We start from the raw sequence: 18,938 nt of genomic DNA, 5'->3' as shown, positions 1-18,938 counted from the left end.
GCTGCAATTCCCATGAGCCCTTGCAGGGAATTGTAGTCCGTGGACATCTGGAGAGCCACAGTTTGGCCACCCCTGGCCCAGATGCCAAACTGCTACTCACCTTGGAAAAGTCCTTAAGCAGCATGGAGGTGAATCTCCTCATCAGAACACCTGAGCCCCACCTGACGGGTGGAAACAGCAGCACCCTTCCCTTGATCCTTGAACCTCTGTAGGAATTAGGTCCCAAAGCAAAAGAAGAGGGAGGAAAATAAGCACACAACCCTGCATGAGGTATGCCTTGCAAAGGTTTGAGAGGTTTTTATTGGTGTCTCTGTGCAGGTCATGCACCTGAACTGGTTGTGCCCCCCCCCACCCTCTTCCCACAATGCAGGTGTGCTTCTAACTCTGCCCCCCCCCCAAAGGCCACATCCCAAAGCTTTGATCCTCCCTCTTTCCACATTCTCTGGTTCTATTCTGGTTCTGTTCTAGCCCACCCAACCTGCGCAAAATAATCCTGGCCCCAGAGGGGGGGTCTGCGTGTGTTGGTGGCCCAAGGGGCATTGGCGCTCGAGGCAAAAGGGCATCTCCCCCACCCCCCATCTCCCCCGCACAGCCTGGCTTGGGGGGCAGTTGGGGGTTAGCACCATTGACCAATGACCTCAGTGTGGGTGGGAAGAGGGCACTGAAAGGGGCAGGAGTGTGCTCAGGCGGTGCCCCTTGTGGCTTCCAGCCCCACTGCAGTCAGTGGGGCTGATGGTTTGTGCTTCCAAGGCAGAGAGGGGGCAGCCAGGTGTCCTGCACAAGAGCCTCGCGAGATAATTGGGGGCGGGGAGGAAGAGAGGGCAGGTTTAGGGAGGCAGCCTTCTCCCTCACCTCCCCGCCCAAGGTCCTCCGCAGGTCGGAAAGAGTTCTGGCCCAGAGCTGCCACGGCAAGGTCCCCTGTGCTTCCCCGCCTGCCCCCTGGTTGGAGCGCCACTGAACTCCCCAGGACTGGCTTTCGGGCAGCGCTGGTGAAGGCCAGGAAGCGTCAAAATGAGCCCTCAACATGGCAGGAGTAGGCAGGGACCTGTTTTCTGAAAGGGGGGGGGGTAAGTGCACTTGGTGCTGTAGGACCGGTGCGGCTGGGGGGGGGGGGGAGTCACGAGCTAGCCAGGTGCCAGCAATACCAGGCTGCACCCCTGTCCTCTTCTGGATAGGCCCTGCCTCCTGGTTCCCCACTCCGAATTATAAAGGTGGTTGAGTTTGCCAGGGTCAGTTCAGTCTCCAGAGTGGGTGGAGAAGTGGCTTTTGGCCCAGGGCACCAACCCTCCTGTGGCCGACGACAAAGGGGAACCAGAACTGGGTTCTAGGAAGGAGGCCCAAAGCCCTCCAAAGCAAATGTCCCGGAATCACAGCCCAGTGTAAACTCTGCAAATGGCTAGGTTCTTCGAGACAATTTGTTCGATGTTTCCTAGTTAGGAAGAGGAAAGGAATCGCATGCAGGACCGTGAAGCCCTGCCCCGAAGGGGACTTTGAGCTGGGTGAGCTGGGAATGGGCCTGCCAGGAGAGAAAGCCTCACTTGCCCTGGGGTCAGAGTTACCAACTCCAGGCCAGGAAATTTCTAGAGATACTTAGAGTGGAGCCTGAGGAAGGGAACTTGAGCAGGGAGTAATGCTCCAGAAGCCAACTTCCAAAGCAGCTGTGTTCTCTTGGGGAACTGAATTCTGCAACTTGGGAGGCCAGTTTTACTTCTTGATCCCCAGCCACCACCTGGAGGTTGGCAACCCTATTGAGGGCAGTGGCAGGGGACAAAGGTAGTCTGTTCCTGATGCACATCCTCTGGCAGGTGAGCAGAATGTAACCAGCAGAAGCAGCAGCTGGGTTTTATACCCCGCTTTACACTACTCAAAGGACTCCCAAAGCAGCTTCCCTCCCCACAACAGACATCCCGTGAGGTAGGTGGGGCTGAGAGAGCTCTGAGAGAACTGAGACTAGCCCAAGGTCACCCAGCTGGCTGCACGTGGAAGAGGAGTGGGGAATCAAACCCGGTTCTCCAGATTAGAGGCCGCCACTCAACTATGAGGCCACGCTGGCTTGCCCCACAACAGGCACCTTGTGAGGCAGGTGGGGCTGAGAGAGCTCTGAGAGAACTGTGACTGGCTCAAGGTCACCCACCAGGCTGTATTTGCAACAGTGGAGGGAATCAAACCTGGCTCTCCAGATTAGAGGCCACCACTCTTAACTGCCACACCGCACCAGCTCAATATCGTCCGGGGTAGGGGTAGTCAAACTGCAGCCCTCCAGATGTCCATGGACTACAATTCCCATGAGCCCCTGCCAGCATTTGCTGGCAGGAGCTTATGGGAATTGTAGTCCATGGACATCTGGAAGGTCGCAGTTTGACTACCTCTGGTCTAGAGTCACCACTGTTTCCTGCTATGGGGTAACATTACCTAACGGGGGTAGCATCAGGGAGTTCAGGAAACTGGCAGAGATGCCCAGCCTTCCTCTGTGTCACAGCCTGACCCACCTCTTCTCTCCAACCCCAGGCTCTTTGCGCTTTGAGAAGGCCTTGATTTCTCAGCATCCTCTCTCAGCCCCAAGCCTGGGTTTGGAGCTCTGCAGATGCATCCCCCGCCCAGGGCCCTCCAGCAGATCTTTACAACCCCATGGTCCCTTTTGAAAAAGGAAGGCTGGGGACGTCCCCGTCCCGTTGTGCTCCGTGCCTTTTCCCTCTGCCTAACACAGCTGCAGAAATACAATCTAGTCTTAAAGGTTCCTGAGTGACGGAGACAGGCGGCCGGCCCACCCGGGTGGAAGAGGAAGGAGACCCTTCCGTCTGGGCTCAGGGGCTGCCGAGGGAGGGGGGAAGTGGGGGCGGGTTAAGCTCTCCACCCTCCTGGCTAATGCGAGGGACACCCCCTCCCAAAGGGTGGGACGGATGGGAAGCCAGTCGAACCCCAACGCTCAGCTTCATTAAGGCTCAACCGCCTTCCCTTACCAATAGTAGAGAGGGGGCGTTAAATGGCTCAGTGTTTGGGGGGTGGAATGCATTGGGTCTCCGCCCCACTCTCCCCTCCCCATCCTGATTCCCTGGGGAGCCCCCCCCATGCTCTGTACAACGGGCTGGTAGAAGGCTCTGCATCCAAGCACGCCTTCCCGACGGTGGTCCCGAAAAGACCTTCCCCATGTCGTTTCCCCCATCCACCTCCCCCCCCCCCCAGCTCCGGCTTCTGTGCATCAGCTGTCCAAGTGGTTGCAGGGCGGGAGGGCGCTGTCCATGAGCTTTGGCACTCCGTGGAGCTTGTGCATGTGCCCCCCCCATGCACCAATGCGGATGAGCTACTGTTCAGTGAGGGAGAGGCGCAGGATCCGTTCGAAGTCCTTTTCCTCCTGGCGTGAGCGCCGTTCGGCCTCCTCCTGCTCCTTCGCAGATAGCTCCATGGCCAAGCGCAGCTGCTCAGCATAGCCGGGGGGCATGGATTGGCTAGATCCCTTGCCCCTGGCGGGCGCCCGCTTCTGCGGGGTGGCAGGCCGGAGGGGCGGCGTGTGCTGTGGTGTCCTGAGGAGAGAGGGTGGAGAGGTGTGAGACCCCCGGCCTCAGGTGGGTGGCGTTTTCTTTTGTTTGGCTTTATTCCTCGATGGGGCCCAAGAGTTATGGAAGTTTAGAAAGCTGCTCCAGCCTTGATTTTGAAGGCAGGGAGGGGCTCACAATACAGCCCAAAGCTTTGTGCAACGTCTTAATGAGTGCTGCTCACTTTTTCTTGAATTTCTAAATTCTTTTTCTGTTATTTCTCTATCTCGCACCTCCATTAACAGGTTTTCGTGGATTCACTGAGTAGCTTTTTGTATAATATTTTTCTTTTAAACTATTTGGGGGCGTTAACTCCCCTCCCCCCCAAAAAAACCCTCCTGCACAGCCTCACCTAGAAGATTCAAAAGAAATTCTGTCTCAAATTCCAGAAGTAGTGCTTGACAGAGGGGTTTCTCAGTGGAACAGGCTTCCTTGGGAGGTGGTGGTTCTCCATCTTTGGAGATTTTTAAACAGAGGCTGGGGAGCCATCTGACGGAGAGGCTGATTCTGTGAAGGCTCAAGGGGGTGGCAGGTTACAGTGGATGAGCGATAGGAATGTGAGTGTCCTGCATAGTTCAGGGGGTTGGACTAGATGGCCCAGGAAGTCCCTTACAACTCTATTATTCTATGATTTGATTCTAGGTAGCCCAGTCTCAGGAGCAATGCAGGATCACAATGCAGGATCATGCATGTTTGTAATGGGATGGGATGGGAGACTACAAGGGCAGCCTGAGTTGCTATGCAGAGGTAGCCAACCGCAAACTCCACCGCTGCTTCTCTCTTGCCCCCAAAACCTAACTGCCACCCTGCAGCACTTCCTGCCACCCCCTAATTTCCACCCCCAAAGGCAAGGGGGCTCGCTTTGTCCCGGTGAATTGGATCCCAACGTCCGTCGTTTTCTGCACCTCCTGCGAACTGCAAAACGGGTGGGAGAAAACACTGTTGTCTCCTGGCAACTCCTCCTGGGGTTTTGAAGGAGTTCGTGAGTGGCTTGCCGTTGTCTGCCTCTGCCTTGCCACCCTGACACACTCACCTGGAAGGCTCCACTAGCCTGCAAGAGAGCTCTCCCACCGGCAGGGTGCAGAGCAGGCAGGAGTCACACAGGGAGTGCCAAGTGCCATTTCTTTTGCCTAGGACTCACCTGTCCCCTTTGCTCGCCTCCTGGGTGGCAGGGTGTGTGCCTGGCTTGCTGTTGGTCAGTGCTTCCCAAATAGTCACCTGCGGCAGGCCAGAAAGACGAGAGATGTTAGCAGGAAGGCCTCCATCCTTGCTCCCTTGGCACATGCAGTGTGCCTCCCCTGCCACCTACTCTGCTTCTCTGCCTTCTCTGGGCACCACAGCCTTGCTCCAGGGTAGTTCACCAGCCCCTGTACCCCTGCAGCATCTCCATGGAGCATCTGTCTTCCCCAGTCCAGCATCCCAAGATAGCTGGAAATGGCCAGGATTTGAACCGGGGACCTGCTGGTGAAAATGTGGCTACTCTGCCGCCGATTCAGAGGACAGAGGCACTGACAGGCAGCAGCACCTCAAGCGGAAAAGCTAAAATAGCCACTTTGAGCCTGGCTTGGCTCCTTCCTAGAGGAGGTCCCCGTGTCTCTTAGGCCTTGCTGCTGAGGGAATCTTTTTGGAATGAGGAATTACCGGAACCTTGTCCAGCTTTCAGCATCTGCTTTCAGCATTGCTTACAGGAGACATCCTTGTCCGTGGGTTATTTCTTCTGAATTAAATTTGTTTAGGAGGAAGGTTTGTTAACTTAGTAAACAGACTTTTTACTTCCCCTTTCTTTATCATGCTTTTAAAAGCGTAGATTCATATCTCGGCCACACCATTTGGTGTTCCGTTTGCTTTACTGTGTTGTTTTTCCTGTTCTCTTTCTATTAAACTGAATCTGACCATCAAGGGCAATGCTGTTGGCTCAGAACATCGTGGCACTCCGAGGTCTTTCCCATCACCTCCTGCCTGTTCCCTTTGACTGGAGATGCCGGGGATTGAACCTGGGACTTTCTGCATGCAAAACAGAGGCTCTTCCACTGAGCCACCACCCCAAGAGGAAGCAGAGAGGCCTGTCTGTGTCCACCTGATCGTATTCGCTCCCGGCCTCTAGCAGGCTCTGCTGGATGGCAAACTGCAGCAGGTCGTCGTCCTCCTCCCGCAGGGGCTCCGGGTGGCTCCCGACGACACTGTAGCCTCGAGGGGCCTCGAACAAGGACGGGTCCATGTCAAAGCACCGGCAAGAGCCTGGGAAGGGAAGGGGAAACGGCAGCTTGTGAATTCTGGCCCCGGCCCCCAAAATCACAGGCCCCTCACCCCCTCCCACTCCAGAGAGAACACTGCAGAGCTAGAAGAAGTGCAGAGGGGGCAACCAAAGTAACGATGGGATTGGAGCCTTTCTCTAGGAGGAAAGGCTGAAGAGTTGAGGACTTTTCCGTTTAGAAAAGAGATGATAGAGGTTTAAAAATGGGGTGGAGAAGATAGAGAGAACTTTTTTCTCCCTCTCCCAAAATGCTAGAACTTGAGGGCCTCCAAGGAAGCTGATGGGCAGTAGGTTCAGGACAAAAGGAAATGCTACTTGACACAGAGAGCGATTAAAATGCGGAATCTACTGCCAGAGGGTATAGAGATGGCCACAGTTGTATGGGATTAGATAGATTCGTGGAGGATAAGCTGCTAGCAACGGTGGCTGAGGGGAGCCTCCACATTTAGAGGCACTAAACCTCTGAATCCCAGCGACAGGAGGCAACATCAGCAGAAGGCCTCGGCCTCTCTGCCCTATTGTCGGCCAACCATTGTGGGACAGGATGATGGACTAGACCAGGGGTAGTCAAACTGCGGCCCTCCAGATGTCCATGGACTACAATTCCCAGGAGCCCCCTGCCAGCGAACGCTGGCAGGGGGCTCCTGGGAATTGTAGTCCATGGACATCTGGAGGGCCGCAGTTTGACTACCCCTGGACTAGACGGACTTTTGGTCTGATCCAGCAGGGCTCTTCTTGAATTCTTATCTCCCCAAGGGGAAAACATGGGCATATATGATCAATGAACTGCAGATAATATTTGCTTTAAAGAAGGGCCACTGATTAAAACAGAGGTGCTGTCACCGTCCCTGAAAAGCAATTACAACAAAAATAGATATTTGACTTCCTTTTTGCTGTTTTTTTCCCTCCACTCCTCCTCCTCATAACACATAATCCCTGAGAGATAGGGACAGCCGTTAGTTGTAGCTGCTTCACAAAAGGGCAGCGTCAATAGATTCGATGGAGCCTCCATAAACAGCTGCAGTGTAACTCTGAATATTAGGCATGAGGACTGGCAATTGGGGAAGACATCACATCACAGCTAATACAGGTGCTTGGTTTGGAACCGAACGCTGGGCCAGGATGGCTCTTCCCTATGAGCCAGTAAGAAGAAAAATAAGAGCTGGTGTTTTGTACTCTGCTTTTTACGACCTGAAGGAGTCTTAGAACTGGTGTTTTGTACTCTGCTTTTTACCAGCTGAAGTGGCTTAGAATCACCTCCCCTTCCTTTCTCCCCTACAGAAACCTTGAGAAGTAGGTGGAGCTCTGAGAGAACTGCTCTGAGAGAACAGCTCTAAAAGAACTGTGGCTATCCCAAGGTCACCCATCAGGCTGCCTGTGGAGGAGGAGGAGTAGGAAACCAAACCCAGTTCCCCAGATTAAACTCTGCCGCTCGTAAGCATGACAACACCTACATAAGTAACATCTTACTCTGTTACCCTTAATTGCATCTCTTTGAACAGGCTTGTGCGGAATCCAGTACCCAGTGCAAAGAAAGGATATTGCATGTTATTCATTTCTGTTCAGTTTCCATACTTCTATTTGCATAAGGAAAGTCCAGGCAGTCGCAGGGCCTTCCTTGCATGGCTCAACCCCATACAGTGAACCCGTGTCCCAGATTCCTCCCCACGCACACACACACTTGCATCCTCCTTTCCCCACATACCGAGGGAGCTGGAGCTGCTGATGCTGGACCGGTCACTGCCAGGGGAGGGTGCATCGCTGCCGGGGCTGCCGGTGCCACGGACGGAGACCACCGGTTCGTCACAGCCATTGAGGTTTCCGAAAGTGATGCGGGCGTTGAGGATGTGGAAGATGGGGATTTCTAGGGGCAGAAGGAAGAGAAAGAGAGAGAGAGAGCTGGAAGGGCAGTTGTTCCTTTGAGAAGGCCTTTGAGACACAGGGAGGCCAGTCTCCAGACGGGACCCAGGGATCCCCCAGGATTACAGCTCATCTCCAGCCTAAAGAGCTCAGCTCCCCTGGAGAAAAGGGCTGCTGTGGAGGGGGGACTCCATAACATTCTACTCCACTAAGGTCCCTCCCCGCCCCAAATCCTGCCCCCCTCCCAGCTCCACCCCCAAAGTCTCCAGGTGTCTCCCAAGCCAGAGAGGGGTGGTCAGCACCAAACTCCTCACCAATCTTGACAGGGAAGCCGGGGGGCAGCCGGAGGGTGATGAAGTCCCGGAGCTTGGCAAAGAGGGCGTTGCTCACGGCCATCAAGTCAATGATGGGGGCGACCTGCTCGGCCAATGACAGTGGGTGGTCCTCACACAACCACAGCTTGGCTTTGAACCTGTCCAAGGGCGATGAGGCGGTGAGCCGGTGCTGCAGGTCCCGGCCCGGCAATCCCTCCCCATCCCTCCCTTTCCCCCCCTCCCCGTCTCACTTCTGCGTCTTGGTGGTCAGTTCGATGGGCCTCCCCATGTCCCGGCTTCCCAGCTCAAAGCTGGGGTTGAAGTATTCCTCCGGAGTGATGGCGGTGGGGTTGGCCTGGCTCAGCGTTTGCGTGATGAGGGCCTGCAAGAGGGCAGAAACCACCTGGGATGTGAGTGTCCTGCATAGTGCAGGGGGTTGGACTAGATGACCCATGAGGTCCCAACTCTATTATTCTAAGATTCTATGATTCTATGATTCTACCTTTGGGCCAGGCCTCGGGAGCGGGCCCAGGCTCCCCACTACAGCCTCGGCCTGGACAGGGGAGGGGACATGGAGAGCAAGCTTGGGAAAAAGCCAGGCTCCCTTATTTCAGGGGACACAAAGGTCTTAGGTTCTTATGCAGACATTGGTGGTGGCTACGAGCATCGACAGCTTCAAGAAGGGCTGGATAAACACCTGGAGCAGAGACCTATGAATGGCTCTTAGTCATAAGGTATAGAGGGAACGCTCTGTCTGGGGCAGAATTCTTAGTGCGGGGGGCAATTTTGGAAGGAACTTCTGGAGTTCTGGCCCTGCTGGTGGGCCTCCAGGTGGCTCCTGGTTTTGGACCACTGTGTGCTGGAGAGTGTTGGACTGGATGGGCCAATGGCCTGACCCAACATGGCTTCTCTTATGTTCTTGTGTTTGAGGCAGTGATGCTCTGTCTTCTTGGTGCTTGGAGGGCAATAACGGGAGGGCTCCTGGGGTTCTGGTCCTGCTGGTGGACCTCTTGATGGGCCCTGGGTTTTGGCCATTGGGTGACACAGAGTGTTGGATTGGATGGGCCACTGGCATGAACCCACATGGCTTTTCTTACGTTCTTATGTCTGTGACAGGGATGCTCTGTATTCCTGGTGCTTGGGGGGGGGGCAACAGTGGGAGGGCTTCTGGAGTTCTGGCCCCACAGCCAGACCGTTGGCCTGATTCAACATGACCTCTTCTGTCTAGGGCAGTGATGCTCTGCATTCCTGGTGCTTGGGGAGGGGGCAACAGTGGTAGGGCCTTTGGGGTGCTGGCCCCACTGGTGGGCCTCCTGATGGCACCAGGGTTTTGGCTACTGTACAGAGTGCTGGCCTGATCAAGCATGGCTTCTCTTATGTTCTTAGAGAGTACCACGCCTGCCAGGGGCAAGCTCAAGAGGCAGATTTGGGGTAGCATTAAGAGGTAGGAGATGGAGAGTGCTGACCATGGGGCCCAGGCTCCCCTATTACCTCCACTGAAACACTCCAGAGTCAAACCCCCCCCCCCGAGCTTCCTTTAAGCCTCATCCCTTGAAACCGCATCTAGGGCACCCCCCACTTTTCACTCACCCCATTGTTGGGGCCTACGTGTTGTTCGGCAATGCCCAGGAACGACTGGAGGGGGGTTTTGCTACCTGCAGGAGACAGAAAAGCATGCACATGGGCACAATCAGAGGCAGTGCAGGTTTATAAGCAGAGCCTTCACCCTGGTCCCAGCCCTGACCAGGGATTCCCCCAAGGGTCTGCACACCTGGGGAGGTGCAATTAAAAATCCCGGGGTGGGGGGGAGACACAGGGCTGTCCTGCCGCTCTCAGTAACTGCAGATTGCAGCTACCCTCTTGCTGTAAAGGTAAAGGTATCCCCTGTGCAAGCACCGGGTCATGTCTGACCCTTGGGGTGACGCCCTCCAGCGTTTTCATGGCAGACTCAATACGGGGTGGTTTGCCAGTGCCTTCCCCAGTCATGACCGTTTACCCCCCAGCAAGCTGGGTACTCATTTTACCGACCTCGGAAGGATGGAAGGCTGAGTCAACCTTGAGCCGGCTGCTGGGATTGAACTCCCAGCCTCATGGGCAAAGCTTTCAGACAGCTGCCTTACCACTCTGCGCCACAAGAGGCTCACCCTCTTGCTGTAGTCAATCATGTTTCGTTATGCATTTATTTATATTTATCGTACTTGCTTTCCACCCTTTCTCTTTAGGCTCAGGGCGGGGAAGCACATAAGAAAACACACAAAAATAAAACATATACATATAGTTAACAATCTAAAACAATTAATCATTAATTGCCAATCCTGTTAGATCCCTTTTTAAAGGAGGGAGAGAGGAGGAAGGAAAATCCTACCAGCCCGAGATGGTATATAATCGGAGGGATTTGGCGGGGAGGTCAGCATAATGCATTGGTGTTTTCGGCCTCAGCCATGGGCGTGCAATATTTGTGCACAGGGACGTGGGGCAAAGAAGTGTGGGGCCCACGGGAGCGTGACTGTTGCAGGAGGGAAGAACTGTTGCAGCCTGGGAATTGGAGCCTGTGTGCTGTTGACTGAGAACCGTCCCAAAGGGGAACGATCCAGCCGCGAGAAGCACCTTCGTGCCAGAAGGTCGACGTTTTAGCATTCAGCAGGGCTTTGCAATTCGGCCGCTTTGTGGTCGGCCTCGCCGCAAGCCCTTCTTCCGTCCTCACCACTGGCCTCCCCAGATCGATTTGTTCCTTGCAGGATATCTCAATGTGTTTGAGGCAAAGCCCGGCATCAACTTGGCCTGTGCTACAGCTATTAAATTCATTGTTGTGGTTTGGGAGGGGGGAGCGGAAGACCAGAGTTTCGTCCTGAGCGGGGAGAAGCCACATCGGAAACCACAAGGCACCTTGAGTCAGAGGGCCACGGATTGTTATTCCATCCTTTGCATTTTGTGTGGGTCCAGCTGATTTGGGGGGCAGGATCCCAGAAGGGTCCAGCCTCAGGAGTCAGTGCGAAAAGGATAGGAGAGAGTACCTTTGATCTTCCCTTTGTGCTGCTCTGAAAGATGCTCCGTTCGCGTCCGGGTAATAAGCTCTACGTTGGAAGCCCCGTAAACCTGCAGAGGGACAGCGAAAATCACGGGTTGTGACCTCACAGAATCTGTTCCCTGTGCATTTTGCCATCAAGTTCAAGCTTCTAGTCGTCAGTGTTAACGCTCTCACCTTCTGGGTCTCACACTCCCACTCCACTGGGTCTCACATTCACAATCCTTTCCTGCTTTCCCCGTTCCCTGCTTCTTAGCAGTCCCCCCCTCGCATGCTCCTGGCCTCTCACCTTAGCTTCGTACCCGTTCACCACTTCCGTCTTCTCACTCCTCCAGCCCAGGATGCCCGTTTTGTTCCTGGCAAGAAACAGCACGAGATGAGCTTAGCCTGGGATGAAGAATTGGCCGTAGTCCTCTGGGGGAGTGGAAAAGGAAAAGACGGAGACCCACCCCAGGGGGAAATGGAGGGGGGTGCTGGCAGGGCTCCTCCAAGACAACAAAGAAGTACACACGCGAGGATATGCACCAACAACAACAATCATCCAACAAAACCAAGACTAGATAATCGCTAGTTTCAGTGTTAGATTTCCTCGGGACTTCTTGGAGCTAGTCACAGTCCTGATAGTACTGGCAGCCTTGTCAGCAGTCTCTCTCTCTATGCATAAAAATCCCCAGCTCTTCTTCTTATGCTCTTGGCCCTTATTGCCCACTGGACCCCACACCTGTGGCTTCTGGAAAAGGCTTGGCCCGCCTTCCCTTGCATCCCCTTGTGCCTGGTGCTCCCACCTAGGACATTGCCATGGCCACGTCTCTCGTTTTCACTATCCAATGAGGCCATACCCCTGCCCTTCCCACCCACTGAGGCCTCCCCCCCTGCCCTTGCCCCAGTTTGCCACCTAGAACGGGGATGGCCCTTCTGTTCCGATCACTGCCAAAGTAGCTGAGCCCTTGACAGCCGGACAGAGTGAATTGCAGGCCCCGTTTTTCAAGCACTCCTGACGTGGTTTGCTTCAAACCTTTGGGGGGGTCAACGTGCCGGCCTCAGATGCAAGCGACAGAGATGCCTCCCGGAGCAGAGACCTGCAGTGCCCATTTCCTCGTGAGCACTGGGACGTGGCGCTGCCGGGAACGAGGTCTCTCCCACGCACCTTTCGAAGGCGATGTTGCGTGTGTCCAGCTGCGTGGTGACCACGGGGGCCGTCAGCCGCCCCAGCACCTGCTCTTCTGTCGGCTGGACCATGGCCAGAAGCCCCTCCCGGTCGTCGGCTGCAAGCGCCAATGTCTCCGAGTACACCACTTGCCGGTCGTGGTCGATCTCCATCACCACCGCGCTGGTATCTGCCGGGAAAGAGGCGGGAAGACAGAAGTTCATCCTGGCCTCAGCAGGGCAAGAGGAAGCAGTGGCCTGGAAAGGGTTTATGGCTGCCGCTGAGTCCGTCAGAACACGCTATTTCTTTATATATTTATATATATATATCCCGCCCTTTTCCAAAGGCTCATGGCAGATTTCACCAGACAAAAAGCTATAAATGAAAACGAAACATTTTACAATTCTAAAATTATAACACGTCCGTTATGCAATTTGCACATATGTAATTATGGAAATTATAACAAATTTACATAAAAGCTGCCTCCTTCTCTCAGGAGACGGGCGGTGGCATATAATATATGCCTCAGTGGTCCATTAGGTGGAATTTGGGCAGGGAGTCCAGCAGGTTTGAGGTCATTTCAAGGCCTCAAGCACAGGCCCGGCGGAACAGCTCGGTCAGCCCTGTTCTGCAGGGCCCTGATTTCACTGAGCAGAGTATTCCGCTTAGAGCGGTCTCCTCTCACCCACACTAGAACCACAGCCAGGCCCCCTCCAGCAATGCCTCGGGTCCCCCCCCCCCCAGGCGTCTTTGGGCCAGCCCTGCAACCTGGCAACGTGACTGCCTGGCCTCCCTCCCATCCTGCCGGTCCTGACCCCGCAGATAGGTGCCCCGGCTGCTCTCCTAGGCGAGGCAGGGAGGCAAGCGTCCCGGGCACACCCCACCTACCTTGTCCCCTGAAGATGAAGCTGCGGTTCCCACGCTGCCACGTCATGTGGTCGAAGCCCAGCAGCGTCGTGTCCACCCTCAGGTTCTGGCCGCACTTCCACACCCTGTACGTGTCGCTGGGGCAGATCTTGGAGACCAACGGCACTGCCGGAAGAGCGGCGGTCAGGCAAACCGACACCGACGGAGGCAGGCGGGCAGAAGGGAAAGGGAACAAAACCACCCATCTCAGGTCCTCTCTGCCAGCAGTGCAGAGTTTCCTCTAGTTTTCCAGTCTGCCTGTGCTTGACCCCCTTTGGGCAGTGGAGGAAAGACCTTCATGGCCATTTCCATTTCTTGAGCCTGCATCTAGGAGGGAAGCCGGGATAGTAGACCAGTAGGTGGCCGATGGAGTGGGTGGGTGAGTGCCCTGTCCGTCAGAGAAGGGACAAATAGGTGTCCTCAACAGCAGGCTAGCTCCCCATTCAAAGATTTCTCAGATGGAGGTCGGGCATTGAGATAGGAACTGGGTGGGGCTGGGCCTGGATCGGGGGGGGGGGGCGGAGGATGTATGTTAAGTAGAAGCCTGTATCTCCCCTCCACAGAGCCGGCCAGTGGGTTAGCACTGCCAGCTCTGGGTTGGGGAACTGCTGGAGATTTGGGGAGTGGGGAGCCTGCAGTGGATGGGTTTTGGGGAGGTAAAAGGATGCCAACTTCCAAAGCAGCCACTTCCTCCATGGTAGTCTGATCGCTGTCACGTGGAGATCAGATATAATTCCTGGAGAGTTCCCGCCACCACCAGGAGGTTGGCAAGCCTGCCAGAGACCCAAGGCACGGGCTCACCATCTCAAAAGAAAGACCCGAGTAAACAAGCTGCACAAGATTTGCCTGCGAGCCATTCCTCAGAGGGGAGAACGCACTCTGCACCTGCTCAGAGGCAGCTCCCCCGTTGTTCCAAATCTGGGCACTGAGAATAGGGCCGGTTGGAATCCAGGCTCACAGGCAAGTCCTGAAATTAGACACTGCTAGTTATTATTAGCCAGGGGCATATTTAGGGAACAGGAGGGAGGCAGAATCACCAGACTTCAGAAGCAGGGGAACGAACTAGGAGCTGTTTTTCTACATCCCTTTTTACTCTGTCCCTACAAGGGGACAAAGATGATGGCTGGTCAGGTCCGCCTTGATTTTAACAAAAAAGAAATAGCCTACTTTGTTCACAATATTAAACAGCAGCTAGTTATGATTTTGAAAAAAAAGTTTCCACAGTATTAAAGTTGCAGTCGCTACTGGTGGAGTGGTTGTATTTGTTTGTTTTTTTAAGTCTTCTTGTTTTTAAAAAAGTAAAAGGACTCTATCCTACCAGAAAGGTCCTTGGGAGGGGGAGCCCCCAACCCTGCTTCCCAAACACACATGAAATCCCAAATTGAACTATTTGCTTGCAAACTTACCCCAGCTAGTGAATTCCCATTTCATCTCCACGTAAAAATCCTGAGCCTGGAAGAAAGAGAACAGAAGCTAGAGGTCAACAGGTAAGAGGGGCAGAACTCCCAAATGCTCAGGTTCTCTTTGGAGCCTGGCCGTGGCTCAACAGAAGCATGCGAGGTTTTAGAAAGCCCCTCACCAATATGGTTTGGTACAATCTTCTTGGGAAAATGGCAGTCCAAGTTCCTTTGGAGGCTGTGTGGATGGGAAGGTGTGCATTTTGGCAGGCTCCACCCCCATCAGAAACATTCTCACTTCAATCTTCATTGCTACCATGCATTCCCCCCCCTCTTCCATCCCCAGTAAGAAGCAGTAGGATCAGCCAATTACAATCGGCAGGTGATCCCTGGCCCCAAGGAAGTACGTCTGGACTCAACCATTCTCTGTCCTGGCCCCTGCTTGGTGCAATGAGATCCTGGAGGAGCTCATTTCACAGGGCCTGTAAAACAGAGCTCTTCCACCAAGCTTTTGGCTGGGGTGGTCAGCTGATGACATCTACTCGGCCAGTGGTCCCCAACCTGCGGGTGTGGCCCGATCCGCGGGCGCGGCCCAATCCGTGGGCGTGGCCCACGCGAGTGCGGCCCCACCCGCGGGCGCGGCCCGATGCCCTGCCGGTCCCCAGCCTAATAAAGGTTGGGGACCACTGTACTAGGCCCAACAGAACACATGTCCCGCACATCAGAAATGCCCACTGGGTGCCTTGTGAGTCAATTGGCATCCTGGCCAACCTGTTAAGTTAAGCGTAAATGTTTTTAATGGTTTTAATGTTTTAAATGTTCAATAATGTTGATGCAATTTTATCGAGATTAATTTTTAGAGAGCATAATACTTTGTATTGTATTGGGATATGTTCTGTTGTCCAGGACTGTGTTATGAACTGCCCTGAGCTGCAAGGGAGGGCGGTATAAAAATGTAATAAATAAATAAAAATAAATAAAACCGATGATTGACGGGCTTCTATCGTACAACAGCGCTGTAACTATTTACGGCAACAGCGTACTGAATCCCCAGCTTTCATTTCCAAGAGGTGTTTCTTGACTTGAAATATTTACTAGTCGCCTTTCTTCCTGATGGAGCTCCAGGCAGCTTACAATGCTGAAAGACATAAAACTTACAAAGCTGTACAGAGCAGAGGCCAGGAGCAACAGAGTTTGCAGAAATCCAATGGAAATTATGTGCAAGACCCAGGTTTGCTTACAAAGAGGTTTTTAATGAAGCATCAGACCTACAGAAATAGCAGGCTAAGCTCCCATCCGTTGGGCCTTGCCAGAATCTGAGATGAGATGCGTAGCTAAAACTAGGGATCTTATACCTGCATTGCTGGCTGCCAGTCAAAAAGTCATTAATCAAGCTGTGCCAAACACTGGGATGAGCCAGGCCATCTCACACCCCGGCTTCTGGTAGCAAGATGCAAGAGGCTTTGAAAATAAGGGTTGCTAACAAACATGAGAGAGGGAAATATTCCCTTGAGAGGGGCCCAGTGCCTCCCGGTTCATAGAAATCAAGACAACTCAAACATGTGAGGCTGTAACAAAGATGGAGCTAGACAGGCCGAAATTCAAAACCATAATTTTGGACAGCTTTAATCAAAAGCAGTCCTAAGGAAAGCCATCCTCGGTTGATTCCTAAGTCAAAAGCAAGGGGGCAAGATGCAGCTCCCTGGGGAGACACTTCCATAATCGTGGGACTGCCGCTAAAAAGACCCCTTCTCAACCCACCAAACCAGCTTCTTTGATTGATGGGCTTCTCCCAGTGATCTTCGATTCCCAGGCAGCAATTTACGGGAGAAGATGGGAGAAGCCATTTTTTATTATTATTATTTATTAAGCTTATATCCCGCTGCTTTTCAAGGACTCGCAGCGGCTTACTAACATAAAGCCCACATACCCAGGAGCCCTGAGACCCCCTTCAGACCACAAAAAATGCCTTATCCTCTAAGCAGACCTCCCTGGAAGTGGGGGTGTTGATGTGATACAGCTAAGCCATGGTGAGCCCATGGTGTTCCTAGCATTGGCACCGGTCTCAACCAAAGACCTGTTGGAAGAGCTCTGTTTTGCAGGCCTGGAACCTTGACAGCTCCGTCAGGGCCCGCAGCTCTCCCAGGAGCTCATTCCACCAGGTTGGGGCCAGGACTGAAAAGGCCCTGGCCCTGGTCAAGGCCAGGCACGCTGCCTTAGCCTTGTTGGCTTGTGAGGCAGAATAGGCAGGCTGGACATTTCCCTTTATAACTTCTCAATGAAAAGTTCTGGAGACTTCCTTTTAAAAAGGAATTCTGGGGAAAAAGATCACTATGGCGATACACCATTGTAACGTTCTAACGATCTGACAACTACCAACGTTGAAAGGCCCAAAAAACTGCCCTCCAGAGGCAGAGGGTAAAAGTACAGCCACTGGAGGCTGAGGCAAGGAGAATATTGGGAAAACCGTTGTGCAGATGCACCATTCCCACTGCAAATGTCTCCGGCATTCACAGCAGCGTGCATCACTCCTGCGTGGACGCAACCGTGATGTGTTTCTAAGGCCTGGGAAGGCACTTCCTAATGCCGCCGTCATTCAAGAAAGTGGCTTCCAACGCCTAACTGTACCTTGTGCAGCTTCTCCAGGAGGACTGGGATTCCGGCCAAGCGCTTGATGGCCCTCTGGTAGTCACGGTAACGCAGCACCAATTGGACGAGCTCCAGGTCACGTGTGCTCACGGCCTCCTGCAGCACTGCGGGGAGGGAAAGCAAAATGACAGGGGGAGGGCGACCCGCCGAGGCCGGGAGGTCAAAAGGCGGTATCTGCTGCAGATGAGCGGGCCCTGGCAAAACGCTTTCCTTCTATGCAGGCTCCGTTCCCCTATCGCTCTGCATTCACAGCATGCTGTGCCTGGCCGTTTCCTGCTAGCTTTCTCCGTCTCTGATCCTAGGCCAGATGCGCTATTCCCCAGCTCTCTTAGGCGGTCTGACTTGCATGGTTTCCTGTGTTTCGTAATCCACCTGAAGCCTCAGTGAGACTAGGGGTGGGCTATCGATGAAGGCAATAAAACAAACAATGTGTATTTATTGCCTCCGTAAGTTATGGTGCTGTCAAAAACCGGCAACCAGAAAACTATAGGAACTAACTGATGTGAACAAACAAAAGCTTTCGCTTAAGGCTGGGGCCTTCTCTCAGCCCCGGTGGGACTGGGGAACAGGACTGCCCTCTCTGGGTTAGGAATTTCTGCAGACATGGCACAGAAATCATGACCTTCAACGCTTCCATTTTCTCCAGGGATTGGATCTTTGGAGAGCAGTTGTAAAATTCCAGGAGGTTGGCATCCATGCCCAAAAGGCAGGCAGGCAAAGTCTGCACAGACCCCCTCTGGGCGAGGGAGGGAGCACCACCATCCTTCCGCTCACAGCTGGTGACGCAGACTGCTGATAAACCATCAATGTTTTCAAAAGGGAAACTGGCTTCTTCCCTACCTCAAGTTTTGTCTAAACCTGATAAAGGCTCTGGGGGCACGGGGAGCAGGAAACGGTGATGAATCAGCCAGGAAGAGATTCTCAGGGGCAGCTTCCTTCCCTTAGACCAGGCTGCAGGCCTCCTATCAGAACTAGACCTGCAGAAGGGACGCTTGGCACAGCCGTGGTGCAAACCAAATCAGGAGGAGGGGAAAGAATAAGCAGGGAAAACCTGCCCCGGACGAGGCAAAAGAGGTTTGGGAGGGGAGAGGCAAGACCCTGTCTTGGGTAGGAGGGAGAGGGAAAACACAGTGCAGGGGGTTGGACTAGATGACCCAGGAGGTCCCTTCCAACTCTATGATTCTATGATTCTAAGAGGGCATTTTTTTGTGCACAGGAGAACAGAAATGAATATCTTCTGCAACCAAAGAGGTCAGGCTTGGCTTCGTTTCCAATGTGGGAGGCACTGGGGTTTTGTCCTGTAAAAGCTAACCCTTCCTTCACGCTCTCCAAAGGATGGAAGAGTTGGGAAGATACCAACGTAAAAAAAATGCAAATTTATTAATGAATCCAAAACTGCCAAGTCAGTGGAAAGCTCTCACTGGAAGATTCCTAGGAAACCAGAGGGCATACACACCCGTCCAGCCGCTCCGGTTGACTTTGGCCACGTCAGCACCGTGCCGCAGTAGAACCCGGGCGCACTCCAGGTGGCCCAAAGTGGTGGCCAGGTGCAAGGGGGTCCGGCCGCGCGGGTCTAGCTGCTCAATGTCCACCTGCGAGGAGAAGACAGGTTCACGCAGGGATGGGGCTATGGACAGACAGTACTGCTTCTCCTTCCTGCCCAACCAAGCCCCAAGCTCAAGGTGGGGACTAGAAGAAGAGTGGGGTTTTATACCCTGCTTTTCACTGCCCCGAGGAGTCCCAAAGCTGATAACGATCACCTTCCCTTCTTCTTCCCACCACAGACATCCTGTGAGGCAGGTGAGGCTGAGAGAGCTCTGAGAGAACTGTGACTAGCCACAGGGATGGGGAAT

General features: G+C 53.8%; 1 protein-coding gene across 1 annotated transcript in view; it reads right to left on the bottom strand.

The window, feature by feature from the left end:
* Nucleotides 1-342: 342 nt before the first annotated feature.
* ANKRD13B (ankyrin repeat domain 13B) overlaps nucleotides 343-18,938 on the bottom strand; it is a 28,591-nt gene continuing 9,995 nt past the window's right edge. The window contains exons 2-15 of the mRNA XM_077312677.1: nucleotides 18,542-18,677; nucleotides 17,065-17,189; nucleotides 14,446-14,491; nucleotides 13,022-13,165; nucleotides 12,134-12,323; nucleotides 11,276-11,342; nucleotides 10,976-11,057; nucleotides 9,552-9,616; nucleotides 8,213-8,343; nucleotides 7,962-8,119; nucleotides 7,493-7,651; nucleotides 5,611-5,771; nucleotides 4,675-4,751; nucleotides 343-3,521 (exon numbers count right to left, since the gene is read on the bottom strand). Coding sequence (XP_077168792.1) covers nucleotides 3,302-3,521; nucleotides 4,675-4,751; nucleotides 5,611-5,771; nucleotides 7,493-7,651; nucleotides 7,962-8,119; nucleotides 8,213-8,343; nucleotides 9,552-9,616; nucleotides 10,976-11,057; nucleotides 11,276-11,342; nucleotides 12,134-12,323; nucleotides 13,022-13,165; nucleotides 14,446-14,491; nucleotides 17,065-17,189; nucleotides 18,542-18,677 — 1,761 coding nt within the window. The 3' untranslated portion in view covers nucleotides 343-3,301. The remainder of the gene's footprint in view (nucleotides 3,522-4,674; nucleotides 4,752-5,610; nucleotides 5,772-7,492; nucleotides 7,652-7,961; nucleotides 8,120-8,212; nucleotides 8,344-9,551; nucleotides 9,617-10,975; nucleotides 11,058-11,275; nucleotides 11,343-12,133; nucleotides 12,324-13,021; nucleotides 13,166-14,445; nucleotides 14,492-17,064; nucleotides 17,190-18,541; nucleotides 18,678-18,938) is intronic.

Source organism: Paroedura picta, chromosome 15 (genome assembly GCF_049243985.1).
Source record: "Paroedura picta isolate Pp20150507F chromosome 15, Ppicta_v3.0, whole genome shotgun sequence".
Lineage (NCBI taxonomy): Eukaryota > Metazoa > Chordata > Lepidosauria > Squamata > Gekkonidae > Paroedura > Paroedura picta.
The sequence above is the reverse complement of the archived record's forward strand: the minus strand, read 5'-3'. Positions and strand labels throughout refer to the sequence as shown.